At 42.5% G+C, this 25,789-nt stretch overlaps 4 protein-coding genes across 4 annotated transcripts; 1 reads left to right on the forward strand and 3 right to left on the reverse strand.

The window, feature by feature from the left end:
- Nucleotides 1–984: 984 nt before the first annotated feature.
- Nucleotides 985–6,190, reverse strand: LOC311324733 (major facilitator superfamily domain-containing protein 10-like). Its single transcript, XM_084457310.1, has 13 exons — nt 6,053–6,190; nt 5,296–5,459; nt 4,609–4,705; nt 4,411–4,514; nt 4,126–4,284; nt 3,734–3,919; nt 3,397–3,505; nt 3,170–3,281; nt 2,919–3,027; nt 2,709–2,799; nt 2,542–2,589; nt 2,359–2,448; nt 985–2,243 (listed from the first exon to the last, which is right to left on the reverse strand). Exons 2-13 carry the CDS (start codon nt 5,440–5,442, stop codon nt 2,140–2,142), a joined length of 1,356 nt encoding a protein of 451 aa, XP_084313436.1. The 5' UTR covers nt 5,443–5,459; nt 6,053–6,190; the 3' UTR covers nt 985–2,139.
- A 1,553-nt stretch (nt 6,191–7,743) lies between these two features.
- Nucleotides 7,744–13,615, reverse strand: LOC311324517 (zinc finger protein 462-like). Its single transcript, XM_084456986.1, has 9 exons — nt 12,315–13,615; nt 12,019–12,221; nt 11,722–11,840; nt 11,484–11,615; nt 11,144–11,390; nt 9,574–9,710; nt 9,228–9,451; nt 8,124–9,084; nt 7,744–8,022 (listed from the first exon to the last, which is right to left on the reverse strand). Exons 1-9 carry the CDS (start codon nt 13,488–13,490, stop codon nt 7,895–7,897), a joined length of 3,327 nt encoding a protein of 1,108 aa, XP_084313112.1. The 5' UTR covers nt 13,491–13,615; the 3' UTR covers nt 7,744–7,894.
- A 3-nt stretch (nt 13,616–13,618) lies between these two features.
- LOC311324868 (zinc finger protein 462-like) lies at nt 13,619–16,043 on the reverse strand (the record flags this gene model as incomplete). The annotated part of the gene is made up of 2 exons (XM_084457465.1): nt 13,619–13,681; nt 13,947–16,043. 2 exons carry the CDS (start codon nt 16,041–16,043, stop codon nt 13,619–13,621), a joined length of 2,160 nt encoding a protein of 719 aa, XP_084313591.1.
- A 5,428-nt stretch (nt 16,044–21,471) lies between these two features.
- On the forward strand, nt 21,472–25,582 carry coq2 (coenzyme Q2 4-hydroxybenzoate polyprenyltransferase). Its single transcript, XM_084457557.1, has 9 exons — nt 21,472–21,541; nt 22,039–22,402; nt 22,612–22,778; nt 23,247–23,368; nt 23,555–23,640; nt 23,748–23,881; nt 24,057–24,245; nt 25,209–25,371; nt 25,552–25,582. Exons 2-8 carry the CDS (start codon nt 22,087–22,089, stop codon nt 25,359–25,361), a joined length of 1,167 nt encoding a protein of 388 aa, XP_084313683.1. The 5' UTR covers nt 21,472–21,541; nt 22,039–22,086; the 3' UTR covers nt 25,362–25,371; nt 25,552–25,582.
- Nucleotides 25,583–25,789: the final 207 nt, after the last annotated feature.

The raw sequence follows: 25,789 nt of genomic DNA on the forward strand, positions 1-25,789 counted from the left end.
TGGTACAGTACACTATGTAGGCTAAGCTACACTAACTACGTTACTGCAATGCTGCAGATCTCTCGATGGATCTGGGACCCTTACATGCAAAAAACGTGGTCAAATCCTAGCAATTCATTGGTAGCATCGGAATCCTGGCGATACTAATCAGTAATGACTTTCGCGATCAGGCGCTCCCACCTAACCTGGTCCTATCATCTGTCATTTGCTTCTACGACCTGTCACTATTTCATATGAATATAGGCCGGGGGTCAGCCACGGATTATAATAATTATAGGAGTGTGTTCATTTTATTATCTACAGTAGATTTAAAAAAAAAAAAAGAAAAAAGTGTAAGAGATTGATGTAAGCTGATGTAGGCCTAGCTCATAAAATATTGGTTTGCTCTATAGGCCCTACTTTTATTTTCATTCTCGACTCATGTCCACGATTGTTCTTCTGTTAATAACCAGAAAGAGATCTGCCATTAATTAGACGATCTATAAACTCTAGAGACCTTTCTCTCATGAGTGAAATCTGACCACTGCTCTGTGCAGCCAGCCTCCTTGGATTTGTTGGTCTGCTCCCTCTCACTCAGTCACTCTGCCTGTGAGCGGGAGCAGTCAACAAAGTCCCACCAACAAAGTGAGTGACAAAGAGACAAACACTTTCCTAGGGCTGTCGGGCTCCGCCCATCAGCCCAAAATCCCAGAAATTGAAATCAAAATATAAGCATGTACTTACTCTGATACAAGACACTATAGCATGTACATAACACACCCATGCGCCCCCTACTTCTCTTACTGAAGAGTCATGCTAATTAGATTAGCTGGTTTAGTGCATGGGTGGTGGTGCAAATACTGCATGGGTGGTCGTGCAAATACATGGTTAGTAGGCCTATTTTTATTCTCTAAAGTGGGGGTCTACACCTCTGCAAACAGTACGCAGTACAAGTGGTTACAATAGCAAAAATCTTTATTTACATTAGTACCATGCAGTGGGTAAAATAGATCAGAATGTCTCTTACAAACATGTCTGCAAGATCAGAATGTTTGTCACAAACAATGCCTTGAATTAGTGATTATAGACTCAGAACATTGATAAAAATATCTGACCTGACACACCGTAATATAATCCTCTATTACAGAACCAGACATTTTCACCTGTTAACCTAAGCAGCCCAACAAGATGGTGTATAGCATGAAGTAAAATGTAGTCGATGCATAGGTTTTGGAAGCTAAACAAATGTCCTTAATACAAGTAGGCCTACTTGCTTCTGTTCATTCAACCCCCCCTTTTTATAAGAACATTTCTCCCATCATTGATCATTAAGGCTCAGTCATATATTTTGTTACATACTGCATTAAGGCTTTGTGGCAAAAAGCATGGTCTCAACACCAGACCCATGAGAGTCCTTTCGCTGATACACTACGTAAGATACGCTATGTTACTGCATGCTGCAGATCTTTCTGGGTCTGGGACACTTCATGCAAAAATCTGGTGTTCAAATCCTGGCAATTCATTGGTAGTGCCGGAATCCCGGTGACACCAATCAGTAGTGACTTTCGCAATCAGGCGTTCCCACCCATAAGTACGCCACACCTATTTAACCTGTGCTAGCGTCTCTCATTTGCTACTACGGCCTGTCACTCTTTCAATTTTGACCCCTCGATACGCCCTCAGAACGCGATCTTGGGCGGTGAAGTGTCACAGACTTTATTATGTAGTATGCGGAGTGCAGCGATTCAATGTAATATTTGAGTCTGGAGAGAGACTACAAAAAGCATGACAATACCCAATAGTTATAAAGCTACACATCTCAGAATATTTTTCAAAAGCTTGCTTTCAAAGCAAATGTAAACATGTACAATACAGAACAATATTTAAAAAACTCTTTGGAATATATGCAAACAGCATCATCAATGGAAGTACTCTAAATGGTAAATGTACTGCACTTATATAGCGTTTTTATCCAAAACTTAAAATTACCTCTCATTCACACACATTCACACACCAATGGCGGCAGCTGCCATGCAAGGTGCTCATTGGGAGCAATCTGGGGCTCAGGGTCTTGCCCAAGGACACTTCGACATGTGGATATGATCATTGGACGACTCGCTCTACCTCATGAGCCAGAACTGCCCCCCCTCAAGCTCATCCTCATTCCTGCTTGAGGCCTCTTAGTACCCTCAGCAATGCCAATGGAATAATGAAGGAGGCTGAGGTGATGATGAAGCAGGTCTCTGCTCCGGCTATCCAATACACTGCAAAACAGAGATGACATTTAGATGATGGTATACAATGACAACTAGCATTGTTTAAACCACTACTATCTGAGATCTCACAGGTATGTCCTTAAAAGAACATGACTTTATTCACCTGAGGATGCCACAATTGGTCCCAATGCTCGAGCTAGGGCACCTAAACTTCTCAAGATTCCCATGACTGTGCCTTTCTGATTGACTGAACCTGGAGGAAAATTATTTTCAAGTTATAATATGATACAATAAATGTGTGTGTGACACTGTGTGTTTGGAGATACATGAAGTATGCATGTCCTACCATGATCAGAGACAAGTGTTGAAAGACAAGGGACAACAATTGCTGAAGCTGTGGAAAGGAAACAATGGATGCGTAAAATAGTCATCAATTTGCAATTTGATTAAATTTTGTAATGTAAAAATATTGCAATTTTCAAATAAATTATTTTTGAGAAGAAGCAAATTTACCAAAAGAGTATAAAACCAATCCTATGTAAAGCATCTTCAAATTCCATGCCAGTCCAATAAGGAGAAATGCTGGGATCAGTAATATGACTGCCTGAAAGACAATTACAACTGACTTTATTTGGGGGAGAACCAAAATGTTCAAATATTCTGCTTCACTGATGCTGGTCTTGTTTCCTTAACCACCCCATATAATGAATGTACAGTGTTTACCACAAAAACAGTCCTGATATGATGCCCTGGTTTGATTCTACGGGCATATCCTCCTTGGATCAATGCCATGGTGATACCAATGAAGAAGAACATCTTTCCTTGCTGCATGCTGTTAAATGAGAAAAATGTTTAGTTTTGAAGATTGTTTTTGTTTTTTGTCCTACTCTAAAGAGTATACAATGTATGAACATATTGAATTAAGCAAAGTTGAAAGGTTCCTAAAGAAAACATCCTGGCACCCTAGCCCGTACCTTGTAAACTGGAAGCGTTCATGAGTGAGGAAACTTAACGTGAACTCAAGACCAGAAAAGAGGAATATGTATGTGAAATACACCAGACCCAACACTTTAAGGTTCTGCATTCCTGAAAGACAATGGACAACAGAAACCATCAATGCTATTAAACCAAATGGATCTTTTAATGTCGGTGCTCCTCTATTGTGCTACATAACTAGTTAGCTGATTAGACCTGTACCCACTGTGTTTTGAGGGTGGATCATCTGTCCTGGTGAGAGCAGAGAAATGAAACAGAGCCACTGGACTGAGGAGATCCCCAGCTTCTTGGATTCCTGAGCTCACTGAAGAACTCTATGAAAGAGCAGCTACAGCATCAACACTCATACTGGGGTCTAATGTCAGGTCAGATGTACACCACAATGTTGCTGACAAATACTCAATTTAATTGAAATAACCCTAATGGCAGAAGAGAAGAGGAAGCAGGGATATACTTCATCTAGATATAATGATCTATATCGCCCAGCCAATGTTTGTGTTGTGGTGCATTTTTACTTGTGGTGAGAAGTCCCCAGTCCTTACCTTACTGTCCTTAGGCAGGGTCTCTGGTAGCTTGACACATATGAAGAGCAGGTCAGCAGCACTGAAGGCCAGAGCCAGGAGAGCTGTAGTCTGGTAGATCTCCTGCTTACTGGAGCTGGTGTAAAAGTAGGCCCCCATCAATGGGCCCACAGTGAAGCCGAGAGAGAAGGCAATCCCAATCATCGCCTAGCAACAGTAAAATATTAGCAGACAGCAACCAACAATAAAGTCATGATATAGGGTGGGTTTATAAACTCAAACACGAGTAAAGGTGCAATTGAGAATAGCGCAAAATCAAATGATAAATTTCCTAATTATAATGACATTCATTATGCATCAAATATACATACAGTATGTTTCATGGAGCATATTGGTATGAGCATAGAACATACCATCCCCCGGTTCCGTGCTTTAGGGCAGGGCAAGTCAGCCACAACAGCAGTGCAGAGGCTCACATTGCCCTTACAAACACCCCCAATCACTCGAGATAGGAGGAACATGCTGAAACTCCGGGAAACTGCCCAGACTGCATAAGAGGACATCAACCCCAACTAGAACACAAGATAAAATCAAGGCATAATAATAAAAAAATAAAAACTAGACCAATGAAATTACAGCATTAGCAAACAATTACGTTACATTTGCTCTATGATTTATCTGTATAATATTGTACCCACTGTGGTAAGAATAAGCAGTGGCCTTCTGCCATAATGGTCAGATGCCGCCCCAGTTATAGGAGATGCCAGGAACTGCAGCAGGGAGAAGAGGGATCCAATTAGACCTGAAAAGTAAGAATGTAGAGCACATGACCATTTCCTCATTTGGAGATGCCCCAAACCAACAGATTATGATAAATCCAGACTGTTTTGAGTTACCTCCAAAGAGAACACTGTTGTATTTTGTTTCCATAGGAACCCCAACGGCTTCCCTAAACCAGTCCACAATACTTTGAAGAGATTCATACACAGTATCCTGTAGTATAGAAATAGCAAGAGGACAACAGGATCAAATCCAGCACATTTTCACACACACACAGGGTCTGGCACATACACAGGCACGAACGCATGCACGCACACAGGTTAAAACTGCTATTTTGTTACAGAGCTTCGTTAAAAAGTTTGCCACAGTCACTTGTTCAAACCAGCGCATCTCTAACTTCTATCACCAGATGTCATATTGTAAATGTTGTGAAAAAGGGAAATAATCGACGACAGCACTCCAAAGAATAGATCTTTTTAAGTTGCCTTAAAACGTTTTGGGCCCAATTTACAATATGACATCTGGTGATAGAAGTTAGAGATGCACTGGTTTGAACAAGTGACTGTTACATACTTTTAAATGAATATTAAAAAAATGTATAATTTTTTAGGATTCAGCACCCACAAACACAACCAAGGGTTGTGTTTATTGGTACTTTTCGTGATATTGTAAATGCTGGTAAGTAAATGTAAACAGCTACTATATTAATGATAATAATCAATCATTGTTGTTGCTGCTGCTGCTGATTATTATTATGATATTGGACTTGAGCTACAGTACATTTGAACTGATTGGGCTCTTACTTCTGTTTGTCCATAGTGTTCCAGTATGGAGGGGAAAAGAGGTAGAATCAGGGTGAAACCCAGCAGGTCCAGGAGCAGGGCAAAGAAAACTATGTTGATGACTCTTGAGGAGGAACTCACGTCCTCTTGAGAATTTTCACTTGACATTCCTCCACTGGTCCGTCCTACCAAAAACAAATCACAAACTTAGTGGCAAAAATACTGCATACTATTTGATGGCTGATGACAATATTTTACACTGTATTTTGTTAACCCCCAATAGAAAAGGATTGACAACCAGACACATTTCACTGCTTCTCCACTTGATGTTGCTGAGCGTCACCGTATGATGCAAGGCAACTGCTCAAGGAAGTTGCTATACTAGTTTGTTTCCTATAAGACAAACTTGATAAAAGGTGTGTTCGTGAAGCCATTGTTTTCCCAGATAGGCTATCGTGAGTGAATGAGCAGAGGATGGTGAAGCGTTCAAGGAAGAAGGAAACGGGAATTTCCAGCAGACCTGTAAAACGCAAACCACACTGGCACTTTACACTGAGGGGACTATTTGACTCACGATTACACAAATTGAGAAACAAGAAAAAAAAGTTGTAGCAAGACCGGCGAAATTACATTACAGATGTTTGATGTGCTAATGTATCAAGTCAAGTTATTGTAGCTCAGAATAAAATGAGTGACGGAGCACAAATGTGACTTGTCCCATAGTTGCCAACAGTTTCATGCTATGACATACATTTCTAAATGTCTTCCATTTACTTACACCAAATCCAAGAGGCACGTCGGATTACGAAGATGGTAGGAGGCTGTGAACGCATCTGCATGAAGAAGTCATCTACCCATTCGACTTTCTAGACCAGGAAGCGGTATCCTGTTTCATAGGCGATGACAAGAATGTGACGTATGCAAGGAGAATAAACGCCTCTGATTCACTCATGGAAAAACGACGATCAGCTCATGTAGATGATTAGGAACTGAAAAACACTAGTATTAGTTCAAATGCTCGGCATTTGGAAGATTCTTTCTTATTTCTACAATCCAGTACATATAACATCCTGTAAAATTACAACTACTCCTTGAAGGCCTTGCATCTCTCTGTAATGTGACTGCGTGACTCATCATTACCTCCGCGACAGCGCAGGGCGAGAGGTAATGTTTTCGGTTGCGTGCGTGTTTGTTAGCAGGATTACGCAAAAACTACTGGACCAGTTTTCACGAAACGGTGGAAGGGCATGGTCCAACTTAGAACCCAATATATTTTGGAGCAGAAGCACGGGTCGGGTCCACGGGTCACGCAAACACAGCCGGCCATTCACCTCCATTCATTTTTTGAACCAGGATTACACAAAAACTACCATACCGATTTTCATGAACCTCGGTGGAGGGGTGTAGCATGGGCCATCCTCATCTATTTATCCCATACAATCATGGATGACCATGTCTGTGTCCATGGTGTAGGCAGTGCAATTAAGTAACGATCAAGTATACAGTTGTGCATATTGTTCAAGTGTTGTGAGGTGTTGGTTCAAGTGTACAGTAGTGCAGAGTCCGTTGTTTATTGTATAGACAAGGTATTCAGTGTCAAGTGATCAACTGTTGGTAGTCCCCCCCAAACCAAAAAAGTTAACCCTCCCCTCTGCGACTGGTTTGCCAGAACAAACCAGTCGCAGGGGGGAGGGTTAACTGTCCAGGCAGAGGGGTGGTTGGTGGGATCTGACCAGAGTGTCTTCAGTCAGTCTACTGCAGCTGTTGAGCTTGCAGACCGTGTCAGGAAAGCTGTTGTGGAACATCTCCTTCGCGGTCCTGATGCTCAGCCATCTTCCGTCTCTCCGGTGGGATGGTGCGAATAGGTGGTAGCTGTGGTGGTTGGTGTCTTTTGTGATGGAGATGGTTCCTGCAGCAGCGTTGGTTTTAGAGATCCTTGCTGTCTGGGAGCTCCACACCGATCTTCTGCGCTGTTTTCCCCACCCTGAAGGGCATTCCTGTCGTGGTCGGTGGTGTACCAGGCTGTGATGCCTCCAGTCAGGGTACTCTCTATGATACTGCAGTAGAAGTTTACAAGTGTTTGTGTGCTAATGCACCATCTCTGCAGGCACCTCAGAAATTAGAGGTGTTGTGCCTTCTTTAGGATGGCCTCTGCGTTGTGTCAAAGTTAGGTAATCAGAGATGGGCATCCCTAGCCTTTTGTTCCTGTACTGAAGTCCACAATCATCTCCTTTGTCTTGCTAGTGAGTATTTGTGAGTATATTGAGTTAGGGTTAGCGTGCCTGCCTAGTCATAAGTGTGATATCAAAGAAACAAGGCAGCTGTATCAAAATCATTTATTACAAAATACACTTTAAAAGATAACCAGTCAAATTTACAAATTGTATAAAACATCTATTGTAACTCATACATTCATGTACTGTAAAATGACAGACATATATAAGTCCTTCACCATACACTTGTGCGATTACTCAGGTATTGTCTGAGGTGGATATTCTTACTAACGAAATGAACATGAACACTTGCATCGTGATCACACAACATCAACGACAATGTAATCCAGGTGGCAATGCATTATGCTTTAAAAACAACCATATGTTTTAGTTGCAGGAAAAGTCAGTTACAGTCCGTGGCGCAAGACATGACGCTCCAGTTCAATGGTGTTGGTGAGGGTCCTGCCACAGAGCTTGCAGGAAAACGGTTTCTCGTTGCTGATCAATGGGTTCTTCCTCACGGATGTGCAGCCATCTACAGTATATTGACAAGGGACAGAATAATACCATGTAAAAACCGCAATGCTTAAACCACTAATTGCATGAATCCTTTCCCGTAGCTTCATGATTTCTTACCTCGTGGTGCAGATGACGGTGCGATGTCATTTTCTCTTCTTTCCTCCCTCACATATCCTGGATTCTCATCCCTCTTGTCCTGTTCTTCCTGTATCTTATTGCACTTGTCAGTATGGTCTAGTTTATCCTTCTCCTCCGTTTGCTGCTCCTCCTCGTTCAGACTGCTGTATGTGTCTTCTCTGTGGTAGACATTCTCCAGGACTGGCATCTCACCGTATTGGTCAATTTGTTCATTATTCCTCTCTCTGTGCACTGGTTCCTCTTCACAGTCCATGGACAGTTCCTCCAAGCTCTCATTGTTTTCTTTCCCATGCATCTCACTAGATTTCTCATTCTGATCTCCATTGTTTTCATCAGTGCCTCCCTGCCTCTGACGAATAAGCCTGTCCTGAGAGACTCTGCCCCCCGTTTCCTCATGGAACTGCTTCTCGTCGTTGTTGTGGTTCGACTCTGGATTGAACTCCCCTTCCAGTCCCTGACCTTGCATCTCATGTAATTCACAGTTTAGTTTCACTACGTCCATCCCCTCATGTTTATTCACATGGTATCTATTGTTTGGTCTTGTCATTTTCTTTCCCTCCTGTATTTCAAATTTATTTTCCAAAGTATTCTCTGCCTCATCGTCCTGTTCTGCTTTGATGTCCATCTCCATCCTCATATGCTCTCCTTGATTCTGAGTGGGTTCATAGTTTTGTTCCATCTTATCATGGTTTGCGATTCCATCTTCTGTCTGTTCTCCAAGGTTCTGCTGTGCCCTGTTCTCCTTGTAGTTCTGTTCTGCTTGGTTCTCTTCTCTTTCATGATGCACTAGCTTCTCCTGTTCATAATTGATTTCTTTGTCATCTTCTTTATTTCTGGGCTCCATGTTACATTTTTCTTCCTTTTCCTCATTAGCCTTGCCATGCCTGGTCTCCAGTTGCACTAGATTGACTTGCCCAACCAACTCATGGTTTCTCATGACCTACAGGAATTAAATAAAGAGATATTAAGGACTTAATGTTTGGCCATAGGGCATTTGTGACATCGGACAATTGCATCCTTACCCATGTGGATGAGTACCATACTATTTCAGAAATCTAGAATCGTGCACTGCTGAACACTAACCTGATGCTTGTCGCAGAGGTGAGCCTCCAATTCACTCAGCTGAATGCAGTCAAAGTAGCACAAGCGGCACTTGTAAGGCTTTATGTCATCATGCTTCAGCATGTGTAAACGCAGATTCTCATCACAAGCGCTGGTGAAGGTACACTTGTGGCAGCGGAAAACAATGCCCTCTAGGTAACGGGACAACTTTGGACGGCGCACCTCTATTGGAGCCACCCGCTCCTCTGAAATTAGACAGAAAAAGGTGAAATCAGTTTTCGGTTGGGGCATGGCAGAAAAAGGTGGCAGACCCCGAGTGGATTCTAACCAGCCAAGATCATTTACTTATAATTAGGCACAAACGTACCACGATGCAGGTCGATGTGGTCAATCATGTTGTTTCTGTTTCTTGTGTGGTAAAGGCAGAGGGGACATCTCAGGTCTTTGGGAGCTTCTGCTAAACAGGTAGAACCTCCTGCCCCCATGTGCATTTCAAACTTCTTCCTGAGAAGTGCAAATCATAAAGAAACATTAACAAACTGCCATGCAACCATACACCAATGTGTAGCTCAATCAATTTACTTACTACTCACTTCAATCATTTTCTCTCATAAGAACCATGGCATGAATGCCTAAACAAAACACTGAAGATAGAAAAGGCTAGTCTTGAGTCAAGCACCACAAAATGGGCAAGGGGGCAGAGCCAGCGCATTAGCCTACTTTTCAAATCCAACTGCATTTGAATAGGGCTGCCCCCTGAAAGTTGACGAGTCAAATCATCAGTCGGAGGCCCTGAAGTCGACAGAGATTAAGTCGAGCAGTTGTTTTTTTGCTCCACTGTCAAGACGCGCTGGTGGGCTAAGACCACTCACCTGCTTTGTGCTTTATATAGGACAGGTCAAACATTTGTTTTAGAGCTAGGCTATTGCTGTAGCTATTTGTTATGCAGTAAAAAGAAAGACTGATATAGCGGAGGGAAGGAGGCAGGGAACTCCTTTCCACTCCGCTATGCGTCTAGCCTAGCCTACTATGCGCCAGCAATCATGTGCATTTCTCAAACGGAATATCAAAACACAAAAATGCTTTCCTAGATAAGTCTTATTGCATTAACTAAGATATCTGGTGGGAAAAATACATTTTCCCATAGACAGATTGAGCCCTAACGTCCGCAAAAATGCTTTAGTGACAGCCAAAACATTTTCTTGTTGACTGCTGCTCAACGCATGAGCCTATTCGCACACGCTTTCAAATGTGCATTTGCCCAAATCGTCCAACCCTAATGTAGGCTATGGGAAACACTGAATAAAAACATGGGGGCATCTGAAGTACAGTGTGGGATAGATGATTCATGTTAAGCAAGAAAAATAGGTGTCTTTTATTGTGCTGCATGCGAGTTTGAGTTTAAAGTTTGACAGCTGTCTCGACTCCCGCGCTCTCCCCACAGCCTAGACATATGGGGGGAAAAAGGAGGAACAAATGGTCGAATCTCTGGTTTGAACAGGCCTTGACTTACAAAATGCAGTCGGGTACAGCGTTACATTTTAACATTATTTCATCAGTAGCGTATAGTCGGGACTAAATGAAAAACTAATTTTGGAATACACTTTGCAGTTTGTGTAATAAAAACCTCTGTGAAGTGAGAGTTAACGTGGAAGAAAGTCCAAGTAAATCGCACCTGTGCCTGATAAGCTACTGACGGTTTGCTAGAGGGCAGGACTTGTTAGCCATATTTGAAAAGAAATCTGAGGACAGTGACCAATCAGAGGCCAAACCAGCCTCTCCGCATAGCCCACTGTCTGCACGGACCAATCAGCATCTGATACAAAATCTGATCGGATTCTCATTAGAGTCCACTATATCATGGCTTTGAGCTTCTGGGTACTCAGAAAAAGAAACGGCTAATAACATATGAGCTATTTTCATTGACATACTCTTACCTGAAGCAAGTGAAGAAGGAGCAGTCCTTGCACCTAAGGAGCCTTCTTCCATTGTGTCGATTTAGGTAGTGTCTACGAACACTTGACATATGTCCTGTGGTGAAGTTGCAGAACTCGCAATGGAACAAGCCATCTTGGAATGGCAAGGCAGCCTGAAGGGGTGCTGGAGCAGGGGCCTTACTCCGGGCAATCTGCTTGTAGCGATTCAACTGCTGCTGTACATCTGGGGGCTCGAAGTACCCACGTTCTATGAGGAGAAAGAATTATACAAGTCAGGGACTACTAATAGAAATTATTGTACAAAGTTTAACAATTAAAGAACTCAAGGTGGACCACTTACTCTGCGTGAGGACAGGTTCATTGGGAAGTTCAGTCATGTCGACACCCTCTTGAGGATCTGAGGCCCTAAGGTTGTTATCCATGTCCTTACTGCTAGTTGTGGGGACGCCAAGGTCTTTATCTGGGTACTCCGCTATGCCAGCAAGAGGAATACAAAGTCATCCAAAATGTCGCTCCACATATGGAAATTAATTTCAGGTATATTTTATAGTATGCTATTAACTATAAGATTATCTCACCTTGATGGTTTTTTAACAGGTGGCTCTTCAAGAGGATCATTAAGTTGGTTCTATAAGAACAAAGCCTGCATCGGAATGGCTTGGTGGTCCCAGGTCGATAACTAAAATGGTCTTCCAATCTAGGGGACACCAGAAGACAAGCAGCCAGATGAGAAAATAATCTAGTCACATTACAAATGTAGTGGTTCATATAGAGAGAAAACACCTGTTAAAGGTGCTAAAGGTGACATTTCTGTTTCTCAACTTGTATGCAACTTGTATGTGAACATGGTATAAAGAAAAATCTATTCCTCTTACATGTGCTTAGGCAGGGGGGTCTGTCGCTTGAAAGCAGCCAGGGCTGCATGGCTCCGTTCATGTGAGCGTAAACCTTTCAGAGACATGAAAGCTCGTCCACACTGGTCACAATGGAAACCTGTAGCTTCCTCAAATCGCTCCTCGAGGTCCACCATCTCTGTAGTTTTAGAAGGGGATGACTTGGGCAGTTCTTCATTTTCAGGCTAAAAAGTTAGAATAGGGTAAGATCAGGTCAGACAGTTTTCATCCTCAAGTGTAATACTGCAATCTGGAAAGCTAAATGCTACATAAATTACCTTGACAGGCTTGGGCCTTGGTTGTGGCTCAACAAAGACTGGAGTCCTCCTTTCCCGAAACACAGCATGGTGGTTGAGATGTGAACACAGCTCTTGATTGCTCTGGATTTTGATGTTACAGTAGCCACAATGGTATAGCTCTGAGCCATTACCTATAGTTCTTGAAAGTATAGTAAAGTCCCTCTTCAAGTCAGAATGGTGAAATTGTGTGTAATGGATGCTGAGCAGAAGAGTTGAGTCAAAGGACAACATGGTGCACTTCTTGCATTTAAATGGGCCTTTCTCAGACGGCGCAAACAATTTGCTGACATTTTTTTCCTTGTCCGGATTTGTTTTTATATTCTTCATGGCCAAGTCCTGCATGATATTAGCTCCAGGTTTACTTGACTGCTGCTCGACACGCTTTTGCACTGGTATATAGTACTGGTTGTATGCAGCCGAACCATGCATCCTCCGGTAATGATTTGCAAGGTACCTTGGTACTAAAGATGAATAAGAACATAAAGAGCATGTGTACGTATATTCTGCAGTGCTTTTGTGGCTCGTGTTAATGTGGCTGGCAAGGATCTTCATTGTAGCGCAACAAAACTTGCAGCGGTGGCACTTCCAATTCCGTTTCCTTACAATTCTAGCCTGGGAAATTGTGCCATGGGTGTTGCGGTACTTCGATAACAGTTGCTTTTTGATGACATTGGCCTGTTTAACAGTTTTGAGCTTAGTTGAGGGAGTCCGGTTATGTTCACTCTTGCAGTGAACTTTCAATGAGAACAAAGAAGGGTGGGCGAGTGGGCAATGTTTGCACAAGTACCCCTTCAATCCAGTGATCCTCCCCGATTTGCTCTTCAAACATGCATTCGTGTTGAAGAACTTAACCGTTTTTCTTTCAAAGTTTTCTGTCCTAGCCTTGAAGGACGGATGTTTCATTTGGCAGTGAGTGAGAACGCCATGACCACGGGTGTTCACATATGGACAGAGCTTGCACTTGTATGCGGAGTATAAAGAGGGGTCATTTATTTCAGAGTCATACTGAGTTTCCAGAGCAAGACTTGGATCAGGCCTGTAATCTGGATGTTTCCTTCCACAATGAGTTTTCAAACCATGCCATGTATTGAACAATGTGGAACAGAGAGGACACTTTAACATTCTGCTTGATGTTACGATTTCATGAGATGACATACTTTCTGTTAATTTTCCAGAACCATCAACTGGCTGCTGTTGCCTGTCAAATGAACCAGGAATCTTATTGCACACATCTCCTTCCAGGTTCTGCCTGCTCTCAGACAGTTGTTTGCTCCTGACAACATCTAGGATAGAACCGTCATCCTTAACACACCATGGGTGGACAGCACGGTAGTGACTTTTGATACCTGCAAAGCAAGCGCTTTTGAACGGGCAAGCTCTGCAAGGATATACCCTTGCTGCTTTCCCCCCAGATTTCTGAGATAGTGATATCTTTGTGTCTCTCGTAAGTAGGGTGGTGCGCTCATGTTTAACACTGCTCTCAGAGCTAGGTCCCTGTTTTTTAACTTGAGCGCGCTCAGGACCAGCATATAAGCGCAATTTAATGTGCTCAAGGCTGATACTAGTATACTGTTGATGATGTTTCTGGCAATGCTTGTAGACTCTATTTGCCTCAGCATGGGAATAAGCACACCACTGGCAGTGATAACCTGGCCCCAACTGGCCATCTCTGTAAGATGAACTTACAAGTTCTGAGATGCTGACCATCTTCTGGTGGTTTCTGATCAGATGCCTCCTCATAAGATACAGGTGTGCAGTTGTGTAAGGGCATTTGCTGCACTGTAAGGACCTGAGCTTTCCAGATTTCTCAGACTCAACTGGTGAAGTTGTAATGGAGGACTTCTTTCCAGAGAGATTGTCCTTTTTCTGGTCTTTTTGGCTGCGAACAGCAGCAGTGTGTCTGACTACTTGTTTTGCGGATATTTTCAGATCAGGGTGTTTTTTCCTCTGATGATTCATAATCCCTCTAATTGTAGAATTGCTATAGTCGCAGCGCTGACACAAAAACATCTGTGTTCTACCAGTGACACCAGAGCTACAGAATGAGGAGTTAGGCAAGTCTGTGTTAATCAGGTGGGACTTCCCTGCTTGTTCGTAAGCCCTGGCAGTATACTTCTTGATTTCCTTAACAGATCGATCCAATCCACTGTGTTTTTTCCATTGATGGTTCAAAATTCCCCTTATTGTTGATTGAGAGAAGTTACACAGCTGACAGTAGAACATTTGCTTCGTCTCTTCCTGGATAAGAGGAAAAGGCAAAGTAAAGGATGATCCTTCCTCAACTGATGTTTGGGTTTGTCCACGAAGCACTGCAGTATGCTCCAGGACCAGATCAGCATTTGCTTTGAGATCAAGGTGCTTTGTTATTTGATGATTTAAAGTCCCCCTGATAGAGGGATGTCCATAGTTGCAGATTTGGCAGAAAAACAAGTTGTCTATCGCTGTGTGAACTTCAGGGCTAGAGGGTAGGGTTTCCTTTGTGGAGACCGTTGCTGAAAGCGGAGACTTTTTTGTATCGTTTTGAACCTCAGCTGAATAGGTGCGGATTCGTAAAGCGGTAACCTTAAAGCCCTTATGGGCTCTCTTTTGATGAGTGATGATCCCCTTCACAGTAGAGAGGCTGTGGTTGCAAACCTGACAGAAAAATATCTTGTCTACATCCTCTGGTGGATCATCAGATGTAATAAGAGACGAGTTTGGAGGCTTAACTCCCTGGAATTTGGAAGTTTCTGAAACCATCTTCTGTGGAGACTTAAGCACCTGAGATGGCACATGTAATTTCTCAATTTCTTGGATTGAGGAAGTGGAGAGAGATGCCATTTTGATTTGATCAACTGTCACTCTTGCTTCTGGATGTTTTTTTTGATAGTGGACAAGCATGGCAGCCACTGACTTGTTACTAAAAATGCAATGCTTGCAGTGGTACATGTCCTCATCAACTCTTTTTGAGATAGGACTCACTTTTGGGGGTGTATTGCTAGTTTCATTGCATGCCTGTGCCTTCTTCTGAGATATTATGCCAGCACTCCTTGGACTAGATGTTCCAGTGAATGTTTGGGATTGAGAATGCTTCTCTTGGGGATCCTTGGAACGATAACTATAGTACATCAAAGGATTGTTTATTTTTTCCGTTGGGTGGTGTTCTTTGAAATGGTCTTTCAAGAATTTACTTGCGTTGGTGGCATATGTGCAGAAAAAGCATTTAAACACTAGAGCAAGCGCATTTGATCGAAGCATGAACACATCTGGGGCTTGTGGGTGGTCATCCCTGTAGTGCTTCTTGAGGTCATCTACAGTTGCAAACTCAACAGGGCACTCCAAGCAACGGTAAGTAGCACTCTTGTCATCTGGATCAAGGATGTACTGAAAGTTATACCTAATGTAAGGGTGCATTCTTTGATAATGGGTGCTCACACCACGGGAGGACTTGTGACTGAAATGACAGTGTTTGCAACAGTAATGTGATCTGTCAGAGCTTTTGCCATCTGCAACGTCAGCAAGGTCAACCATTTCACCTCCAAAGGAACATTCCTCCTCTTCATCCTCACTAACCTCAAAGTTAAAACTAGAGCCCCCTGATAACTTAGTTTTGATTACGATACTTTCAAGGTTACTTGCATCCTCCTTGCGCTTTTTCATAGCCGGATACCAGAGGTTGTCGTTGTCGTGAGTTCTCTTTGCAGGCTTGGGAAAGGACCCTAATGCCATTTCCGGACTCTGTAGTGTAGTCACTGATGGGCAAAGATTGGCCCGCATGTTGTAATGGTAAACGTGCTTCTGTTGTTGATGACTACGAAGATCCATCAATGAAGATGAAGTGAAACTGCAGAGCAAGCAGTTGTGAGTGTTCCTTGGTTCACTCTGCACATCAGTTTCCTGGTCAGGCGACTTCAGTTTCATTACCGACGACTTCGGTGTTGACTGACATGGACTGACATTAGAGATATTCCTTGCAGAACCTATGTGTGTTTCCAAATCCTTCAACAATGAACTTGAGCTGTTGGTTTTTGAGGTAGATTTGGATGTAGAGGGATTCATTTTTTCCATTTCCTCTTGTTTGTGCTGGGTTGCGTTAGTAGCCTTCTTCAATGTGGCCTTGGATTGGGTTTTTAGTGGTTTCACAGTCCCCCTTCCATCCAATGGCATTTTGTGAAACATCTTTTCATGTTTGAAAATAACAGGCCAACTAGAGGATGTAAAGACACAGTGCCGACAAGAAAAAAGGTGTCCTGAATATTCATAGAGAGATTTTAAGGTTGGTGCGGTGGAAGTCTTTGGGGGAGTCAAGTCACCCTCACCTTGAGATGCGTCCACATCAAAGCCATGCACCTTGCTGACATGTTCATGAAGGAAATACTTAGACTTGAAGATGAGGATGCAATAATTGCACTGGAATGACTGACTTGGAGAGTTGGATTGCTGAGAGACAGACTGATTGTGGGTCATTTGGTCAGACTTGTGGACATGCCTGGAATCTGTGGGACGAGAGAATGAATCAATCAGTGAACTATAAAACTACATGAACATCAGTAAGAAATATGAAATGAAGAAAACAAAAAGTCTGAATGGTGGGCTGTGTTGTCTGAAAGATGATGATCCCAGACTTAAAGGCAAAAATTAAAGACAAAACATTTTATGCAATTCCTCACCGGGGATCAATTAAGTACCTACCTCCCTACCCTACCTACCTAAATGAGTACCTTCCTCCATCACCCAGACTTCAGAGGTATGCTATCACATGGGAAATACCTACAGAAGACAAAAATATTTTTTGTGGCAATTCTTTTGTCAGAACATCGAGACACCAGTGACCACTCGGTGAGTTTCCTGTCTTTGAAAACTAGAGTTTATGGTGTTTTTGAGGGATTTTGTCTATGCACCTATGGATCCATTGAGTGTGTTAGCGGCAACAGGCTATATCTCGAGAGTGCACTGTTTGATGAAACTTTGATATTGGCCAATGTATATGATCGTAAATAACCTTTTAACATGGCTTATAATGCTAAAATCCTGAACCTGTCCTTTAACACTAGTTAAGTTATTATACTCAAATTAGTATTATACATATGCCTACACAGACTGTATGTATATATGTACTGTGTGTATGTATCCAATACCTAGACATACTGTATGCATAGATATTTTTTTCGCTTCTTGTAATTTCTCTTGTAATTTTTCCTTGTAATTTAATTTGATCTATTATGCATATTATCTATCTATTCCACTGTACCTTTCCCACTGTTACTGTACATTTTCCACTGCTGAAACCCCTAATTTCCCCCACAGGGATTATTAAAGTATATCTTAGATTACCATGTTCCATGGCAACAGCCTCTCGTGGCTACCTAGCTGGTTAGTTAGTAGGTTAGTAGTTAAGTATTTAGGCCATACATGTCCGTTTAATAAACCTGGGCCCCGTACTACGAAGCTCATTCAACATATTCAGGATAACTTTTCGCTATAGCTCGCTCGAGTAAACTGGACAACCGCAATCACGGCGGTGGCTATCAACTCGTTAAATCGACCCAGCTGGTCCAATCTAGCTATGAGTGCGTTCACGGTAAAAGGGGAGGCATTTGCTCGAAATGACCAGTCACATACCTTAGTATGGGTATTCGGACACGGCCATGGACAAGGCAAACAATACGCATAACCATGTTCCGTCCACCGCATTTCACACAAGAGGAGCAATATTATAGAAATATATCTATAGGCGCAACACAGTCGCTACTGCCAAAGGCAGGAAGGAAAGCTGGAAAAATACTGCCTATGTTTTATCATTATCCTCCACATGAACACGAGTAGGTTAGATCATTGTGCTATGACTATTCTTATGGCGTGTAAAGTAGGGATGCACCGATTGCAAAATTCTGGGCCGATGCCGATGTTTAAAGTTACCATCCGGCCGATGGCCAATGTTTATTTTATTTTATTTCCCCCTTTTGTGCCAGGGAAACAAAGAAATGAAGTGTTGGGTTCCAAAAACGCAGATTTTTATTTCATTTTAATTTGAAAGCAAACTACACGTGCGTTTGCGGCGTTAAGTCACGGATCTTCTCCGAATCTGCAGCTGGGTAGGGCTACGTTTTGCACCAAAAAAAACGTAATTGTTGCGACATAACATCGGCCCCTACCATCGGTGAATGTCATTTTATTTGCCGATGGCAGTCTACAAGGCCAACATCGGCCAATGCCGATGTTTGGCCGATGCATCGGTGCATCCCTAGTGTAAAGCAATTGTAGCCTATATCAATATATTTTATTCTTTCAGCTGCCACCCCTAGACCAGCAATGGACGCTTAAATAAAGCAAATGTAGGCTATAGTTTTTTATAGTTTCAGGTTGGAGTAGACAATGTGATGTCTCTATACAAGAGGAAATAAAACAGGCTATTAAGATGGAAAAAGTGAAGCTCGAGGTGGAGATGTAGGCTATAAGCCTACGGGGAAAAAGTAGCCTTTCAGTAGGCCTATAATGTCACTGATTGTCAGGCATTGGTGCCATCACAATTCAATTAAAATGTAGCCTACTTCTCTTTATTCCTAGGAACGGGAGGCTAGTCTAATAAATCATCATTAAAGACTTTTTTTAAATGAGTGTTTTTACTTGGTTCTCCGCATCACTCACAGCCTACACGAAACTGCAGGTAGGCTAAATGCAAGCCAGTGCATAGCCTACAAGGCAAAATATGGCTCAAGCAGCTGTTATTCTGCAATTTTTCATATATTGGGAAAAGCCAAAAAGGGTTTGTCGGTTTGTAAAAAGTGTTCTTAAGAACCTCTCACTGTTCGCGCACTGCAGATTATTTTTTAATTCGCACCCTTAAAGTCGCACTGAAACGGACGTTTGAGATCGTCTAACTTCCGTAGTTTGACGTATTTCCGACGCTTTAGAAAGCCGCTGGATCCACAGACTACAGGCTTTGCGTTCCCAAGGGCTGAATGATGCTATAGATATGATTTATTTTCTATAGATCTTCTACCTTCAGGAATTTGGTAGTCCTCTCTTCTGCTTACAAGGGTTATTGATTATGATTATTATATATGCATTTTCTTATTTTCTTGGTGTCTCATTATATAACTGCAACCCAGGACAAGTGATGTTGATTTTATGTATTTTCCTGTTGTTCTTTCATCTAGCCTAGGTATTGAGTCTCTTGTTATTTGAACAAATGTCAGTAATGTACAGGTGACAAGGATGCCCTCCTGTGGGCAGCATGATATATCCTAACGATTCCAAGGAATCAATTCACTGGGAACCGGTTCTCCACAAGAACCGGTTTTCGAATGCACATCCCTAGTTGTGAGTGCCAGATCGGTTCCATTATCAAGTTTGTCAAGTGATGTTGCCGTACAAGATGATGGAACAAGTGCGCATGTGCAGATGCTATTGGAACCGATCAGGTACTAACAGGGCCTACCAGCCCCCTGAAACAAATCCTAGGGGAAACACTGGCATGTGAGCGGGTGTTGCGCAACACAGAATTTGGGCAGAGGAGAGACAAGAGACGTGTCTTCTGATTACAGTGAGAAGCTTCCTAGACGCATATCTTAATCTTATTGCTAGTTTGAAAAGGGGTTAGAAAGATGCAAGATACCATTTATATGCGTAAATAAATAGAAAATCAATTTCCAATACTGTCAGTTTTGATCGGGTACCAGTTATAACCACACTTTAGCTAGCCAACTAGCAATTCACCATTGTGAAGAACAAGCTCCAACAAAGCTTTTCTGTCTGTGTAGATACAGTCGTTTGGCTGTTTTTGTTGAGAAGAATGAATACTAACGTAAAGTGTCTTGGCATGATTAGAAGATGGGCGGGACTCCGGAGGCCGTGCGATGCTCGCTGCTTTGCGGTAGCTTACTAATCAAATCTACATTTTGAAGATCGAGTATGCATTTTCGAGTATTCATTAAATCGACATCTAGTCGAAATTCGAGTATACATTTTACAACCCTACTGCCTAACCACCAGAGGGCGCCAACACGGGATTCAAACAGCGGTATCTCGCCGTGGGAAGGTCATAGAGAGGGCGCTAGAGACGGGGTTTGGACTGGGGTGTGCGGGGGTAGTTATATTATACCTCCATGGGGTAGAGCCCCGAGGGCACCGAACTGGCCCCGCCGGCTCTGACCTGAGGGGAGCGCCACAGAGCCGCCCGAACATGTCTACCTGTTCACCTCCATTCATTTGGACTTAGGCTCAGGAGCCAAAATTTCCGTTTTAGATCAATCGATTGGCACTAGGCTACAGTATAAACTAGGCTTTAGTACCAAAAGGCAGTAGTACACAAAATTACATTGCGACAATGTTAAATATAGGCCACCATTGACCCTGTAACGTTACCATGCCCGTGGCAATTGTGGTAACCTTACATTGTTGACCGAGTTCCTCTCAACTGTGATAATTAATCGCAAGACACTGCATTTATCTGGATTGATTTAGACACTCGTCAAATTAATGAGGACTGAGCACGACTGTGTATCGTTAGTGGAACTCGTGTTTTACAAATATATCAGGGTAACTAACCTTTACTTTTCTTGCGAAGAGCAAAGAGGAATCAATGTTGAATGTAGAAGAATGGAACCCCTTTTTTTAAACTAAGATTGACCCACCTCAAAGCCCCGCTAGCTTATCAGGGTGGGAAGCCTACTGTGTCCAAGCCACACCATCTTCAACACATAGCATATTAAACATTCATTGGGCATGCAACTAAAGTATTCATTTAGATGTTTGAATACTCACACAATATAGAGAAACAACACGCCCCAGACAGCATTCAGATGCTAGGGCTAGCTCCGTAGATATTCGCCATTTTCCCCGTGACTTCACATGCCGTCTTCCGTTCGTGAGACTAGCAGCGCCGTGAACAAGCAACGGGTGCACAAAGAAACTCCTCCAGCAAGCACTGAGCGACTGCCTGACAGGTTATATTACAACTGTGTGGAATATGGTTGTGCAATAAAGATCTATTGTATTATAATTCCACCGATGAAGTCTTATCAAATCATATGTTGACTATTTTGCTACTCCACGTGGAGTAGCAGTACAACAGCGACATTTGGGATTCCCGAATCCCGACGGAACTTTTACAGGACGTACCTCAAGTATACAAACAGGAAGTCACTCTCTGGCATGCTAATCAAAGACCTATACATCCATCTCAAAGAAGTACAGGAGTTGTCGACGTGCATCTCATTCAAAGGGTACGCTTTACTGTCACTATATGCAATTCTACTGATTCAGGGCGATCTACACCCATGCGAAATATACGAGAAGAACTATATAGATACCGATAGATAGTCAGGAAATGGTGAGCTAACGAAAGGTAACTAGAAACTGCTTCTGCAGTCTTGAGATGAGCTGACTAGCTAAATTAGCCAGATGTGTTCTTCTTTGACTCTGACATAGCTGTCAGATGTCAGTCACGAATGAGAAAAAACGTCTCTAAACGTCTCTTAAGAATTATTGGTTAGCTACTTTAGACGTTGACACCACACTGCTATGTATAAACACGATTCTTAATGCCTTATTGCACGGTGTGCAAGACCCCACAGTCGGACACAACAGTTCACATGAAGCACAAAAGAAACTCCCCGTGCAGGCAGAGCTTTCCATTGTGCACGGCCTGCCTTTCATGACAAAGCACATTATTTGTTTACCAATGACCAAACAGCGTGTTACAAACTGCCTCATGTTTCAGATGGGACAGGGAAGTTTAGTGTGTGTCTGACCCCGGAGCAAGAGAGAGATGAACCCTGCCAGGTTTACCATTCAGTTAACACTGAACACCTTGAGGAGGATACACCATGGAAGCTGCCAATCCTACCTCCCAACACTGTCTACCAGCTTCCTGAACAGAGATAAAAGGACCGACTTTCCTCACTCGGAGACAATTGTTTTGAAACGAGTCTTTCACAACCAGCGACCATGGTTACAGCCATATACCAGGTTGGAAGAAACATGTGGGAAAAGACCTTTCAGCCTGTCAGCTGCCGGGGTCGTGAACTCTGCACCAGCAGCCGTGCAGCCATACCTCCGATTAATGCGCCTTGATAAGCCAATTGGTTAGTACTACACATACATTAAACTGAATAGTTAAAGCGGTGATATAACAATTGTAAAGTAATAGGTCTAGAATCATTATTTACGTATTCCATTGATATGAATACCCTGAAGTCTGTGGATATTATTAGTTGCTCTCATTGAATTAAGTTAAGCTATTCTTGAATGAACGTATTCAGTATATTTGACAGTGTTGTGCTGTGTACTGTAGGAACATGGCTGTTGTATCTGCCTTGTACCTGGAGCATTGGTCTGGCTGCAGACCCTGGGTGCCTCCCACATCTGGGCATGCTCACTTTGTTCGGCACTGGAGCTCTGCTAATGAGAGGGGCTGGCTGTACCATCAATGACATGTGGGACAAGGACTTCGACAAGAAGGTCATACACCAATAAAACATACTCGTCGAAATACAATAAAACATACATATTCATTGTGTTTATCAGATATTTTAGTTCATAACACATCACACGTAAACACAGAATTACTGAATAGACTAGTAGGCGGCTGTAGCTCAGTTGGTAGAGCGGGTCGTTCAGTGATCGAAGGGTCAGTGGTTCGAATCCCAGCTCCGACTGTCCACATGTCGAAGTGTCCTTGAGCAAGACACCTAACCCCAAATTGCTCCCAATGAGCAGGTTAGCACCTTGCATGGCAGCTACCGCCATTGGTGTGTGAATGGGTGAATGAGAGGCCATTGTAAAGCGCTTTGAGTGCCGCTAAGGTGGAAAAGCGCTATATAAGTGCAGTCCATTTACCATTTACCATAGTAGTTGATGTGGAAATATGGTCAGGAGGATACTGAAGAGACAAAGACTCTTGAGTCAATGCAGTCTTTCTGTATACAGGTATCCAGGACAGCCACTCGGCCCATAGCCTCAGGGCACATCTCTCAGTTCCAGGCCCTGGTCTTCCTGGGTGGGCAGCTCTCTTTGGCGCTGGGGGTGCTGCTCTGCCTCAATTATTACAGGTAGGCTACAAGTCCATTAAAACCCAAAAGCAGTTGACACTGTTATTCACCGTTCCCATTCATATTTTACAGTACATTGTGAACCAGAGGTATGTCTGCTCATATAGATCACTTGGATTGAGTCTTTTATGTTGTGTTAAACTTTTTTATGTAATGTTTTTCTTGCATCGCATTTCCCATTCACAGCATAGCTCTCGGGGCGGCTTCCCTATCTCTGGTTGTCACCTATCCACTAATGAAGAGGATCACCTACTGGCCACAGCTTGTATTAGGTATGTCTAATGAATACTTACATTGTTTAGAATTGTTCAAAATAATAGTCCCCGACCCCATTACAATATGAATTGCATTGTGTCACATTGTTTGGTTTTGCCCCCAGGACTGACCTTCAATTGGGGAGCACTGCTGGGTTGGTCTGCTGTGATGGGCTCCTGTGATTGGTCAGTGTGCCTACCCCTGTACTTTTCAGGACTGATGTGGACACTGATTTACGACACCATATATGCCCATCAGGTAATGTCTGCTGTCAAAATCACATACTCTCATTATGGAGATATATTCTTCTCAATGTTTGAGATGTTTGACACTACACAAATTGTAACTGTTGTGGGAATGATTGCAGGTTGTATGAATAATTGCAGTGTTTTTGTCTTTTTGATTATTATTCATTCCTTTCCCTTGTCACCAGGACAAAGACGATGACATCAAGATAGGGGTAAAGTCTACAGCTTTGAAGTTCCAGGAGCAAACCAAGCCCTGGCTGAGTGGCTTTGTAGTGGCCATGATGTCAGGGCTGGTCCTGGCTGGGGTCAATGCTGACCAGACTCTCCCTTACTATGCTGTATTGTCCACAGTGGCCATTCACCTCACACGTCAGGTAAGACTCATGCAATGTATAACAATATTATTATTATACAGTATGTCAATTTAACAAGTGCACAGTAAACATGTAGTTCCCCACCCATGGTGCATGTTCCTTTACAGGGCTCAAAACTGCGACCATATTGGTTGCATTTGCGACTTTTTTGGAGGTAATGCGATATAACATTTGAATGGGTTGCATTGGTGCCAGTAAAAAGTGTCTACAATTCAAATATAAAAATAGATGGCAACGAATTTCATCATCGATTATTTTGTATTCAAAATGGTTCCAATACAAATTTTCCGCACTATCGCTGCACTCTCTCCTCCCCTGAGGGTCTCTGACTGCCAGGCTAGTTGACACACACACACACACACACACCGCTGAAGTGTGCATAACCCCACCTCCTCTCTCACTCACTCTGTCTTCAGCACTAAACGTTTAGACGGAGCAGTGTAGCATTTAATAACGGTTGCAGTTCCAGACAGTGACTGTTGTGTAAGATACCTTCTACAAGCAAGTTAGTTAACTAGTTGATGCGCAGCATTAAAATAATTGGTGCGACCATATGATGTGCTGGTGCCACAAACTAAACAAGTTGGTAGCACCGGTGCCACCAGTGGAAAATGTAAGTTTTGAACGCTGCTTTAGGGTAATGAAGGAATCGAAATGTGATATTTTCTTCACAAATATATGAAATGTTTTATGTGTATAGTACTTAACTCCTGGAGCTCTAAACTGTGAATGAACTGTGGCACACGCTCCCAGGTGGTGGGCTCTGGTACATGAGTCGAATGAATGACGATGAATGAAAGAATAAATGTACAGGGGTTGATCTAAAGTCCACCTGATTTAATTGAATGGGGGATAATGATGAGATGACTGTTAATATGTAAATGAAGAAAAATGGCCAATAATCTGAGATTGATAACCCAATTTATTGAGCAGGTTTTTATGTATTTGTCTTTTATTGTATAGATTTACACACTGGACATCAACAAACCAGAGGACTGCTGGAAGAAATTTGTGTCAAACAGAAACCTTGGACTACTTTTGTTCCTCGGAATAGTCGTTGGTAATTTGTGGAAAGAAAGAAGAGATACTTTATTACAAAATGAGGAACTACAATGAAGACAGCAAAGTGAGTTGTGCAGCTGGCTGTTTGATTCTTATTTATTTCAAGTACATTGCCTATTTTCTTGTCTTGTTATAGAATACAACAAGGTCCCTTAATAAAGCTCAGTCAGAGCAAGACATTTTTACTGTACGCAAGCTTTTTTGCCCAATTAACTGCCTAAAATTGTTCTGAAATGTTTATAAGATGCATAGCAATAGAAGAGGAGGAAACAAACCAATGTATGTCATATACAATGGTCTCCAAGAGGGAAAGTTGTGAAGCTCAACAGCAATAACAACAAAAGTAATCACCATTTGAGTATGCAACCAACCTAAGCAAGTGTACACACTAATTTCCTTCAGGTACATGTAAATCTGTTACTGATGTATCTGGTAGTCTGCTTTCACAGCAGCAGCCCCAGCCATAAACCCTACAAACTGAC

Source organism: Borostomias antarcticus, assembly GCF_949987555.1.
Source record: "Borostomias antarcticus genome assembly, chromosome: 23".
Taxonomy (NCBI): domain Eukaryota; kingdom Metazoa; phylum Chordata; class Actinopteri; order Stomiiformes; family Stomiidae; genus Borostomias; species Borostomias antarcticus.

Coding starts and splice junctions, on each gene's coding strand:
- LOC311324733 (XM_084457310.1), bottom strand. CDS start 5,442: ATGTCAAGTGAAAATTCTCAAGAGGACGTGAGTTCCTCCTCAAGAGTC. Junction 3,920..4,125: donor AAGCACGGAACCGGGGGATG/GTATGTTCTATG, acceptor TACTGTTGCTAG/GCGATGATTGGGATTGCCTT. Junction 3,028..3,169: donor GAACGCTTCCAGTTTACAAG/GTACGGGCTAGG, acceptor CTCATTTAACAG/CATGCAGCAAGGAAAGATGT.
- LOC311324517 (XM_084456986.1), bottom strand. CDS start 13,490: ATGTCATCTCATGAAATCGTAACATCAAGCAGAATGTTAAAGTGTCCT. Junction 11,616..11,721: donor CCTGTTAAAAAACCATCAAG/GTGAGATAATCT, acceptor TTGCTGGCATAG/CGGAGTACCCAGATAAAGAC. Junction 8,023..8,123: donor ACCGTCATCTGCACCACGAG/GTAAGAAATCAT, acceptor AATATACTGTAG/ATGGCTGCACATCCGTGAGG.
- coq2 (XM_084457557.1), top strand. CDS start 22,087: ATGAACCCTGCCAGGTTTACCATTCAGTTAACACTGAACACCTTGAGG. Junction 22,779..23,246: donor ACAAGGACTTCGACAAGAAG/GTCATACACCAA, acceptor TTCTGTATACAG/GTATCCAGGACAGCCACTCG. Junction 23,882..24,056: donor ACACCATATATGCCCATCAG/GTAATGTCTGCT, acceptor CCTTGTCACCAG/GACAAAGACGATGACATCAA.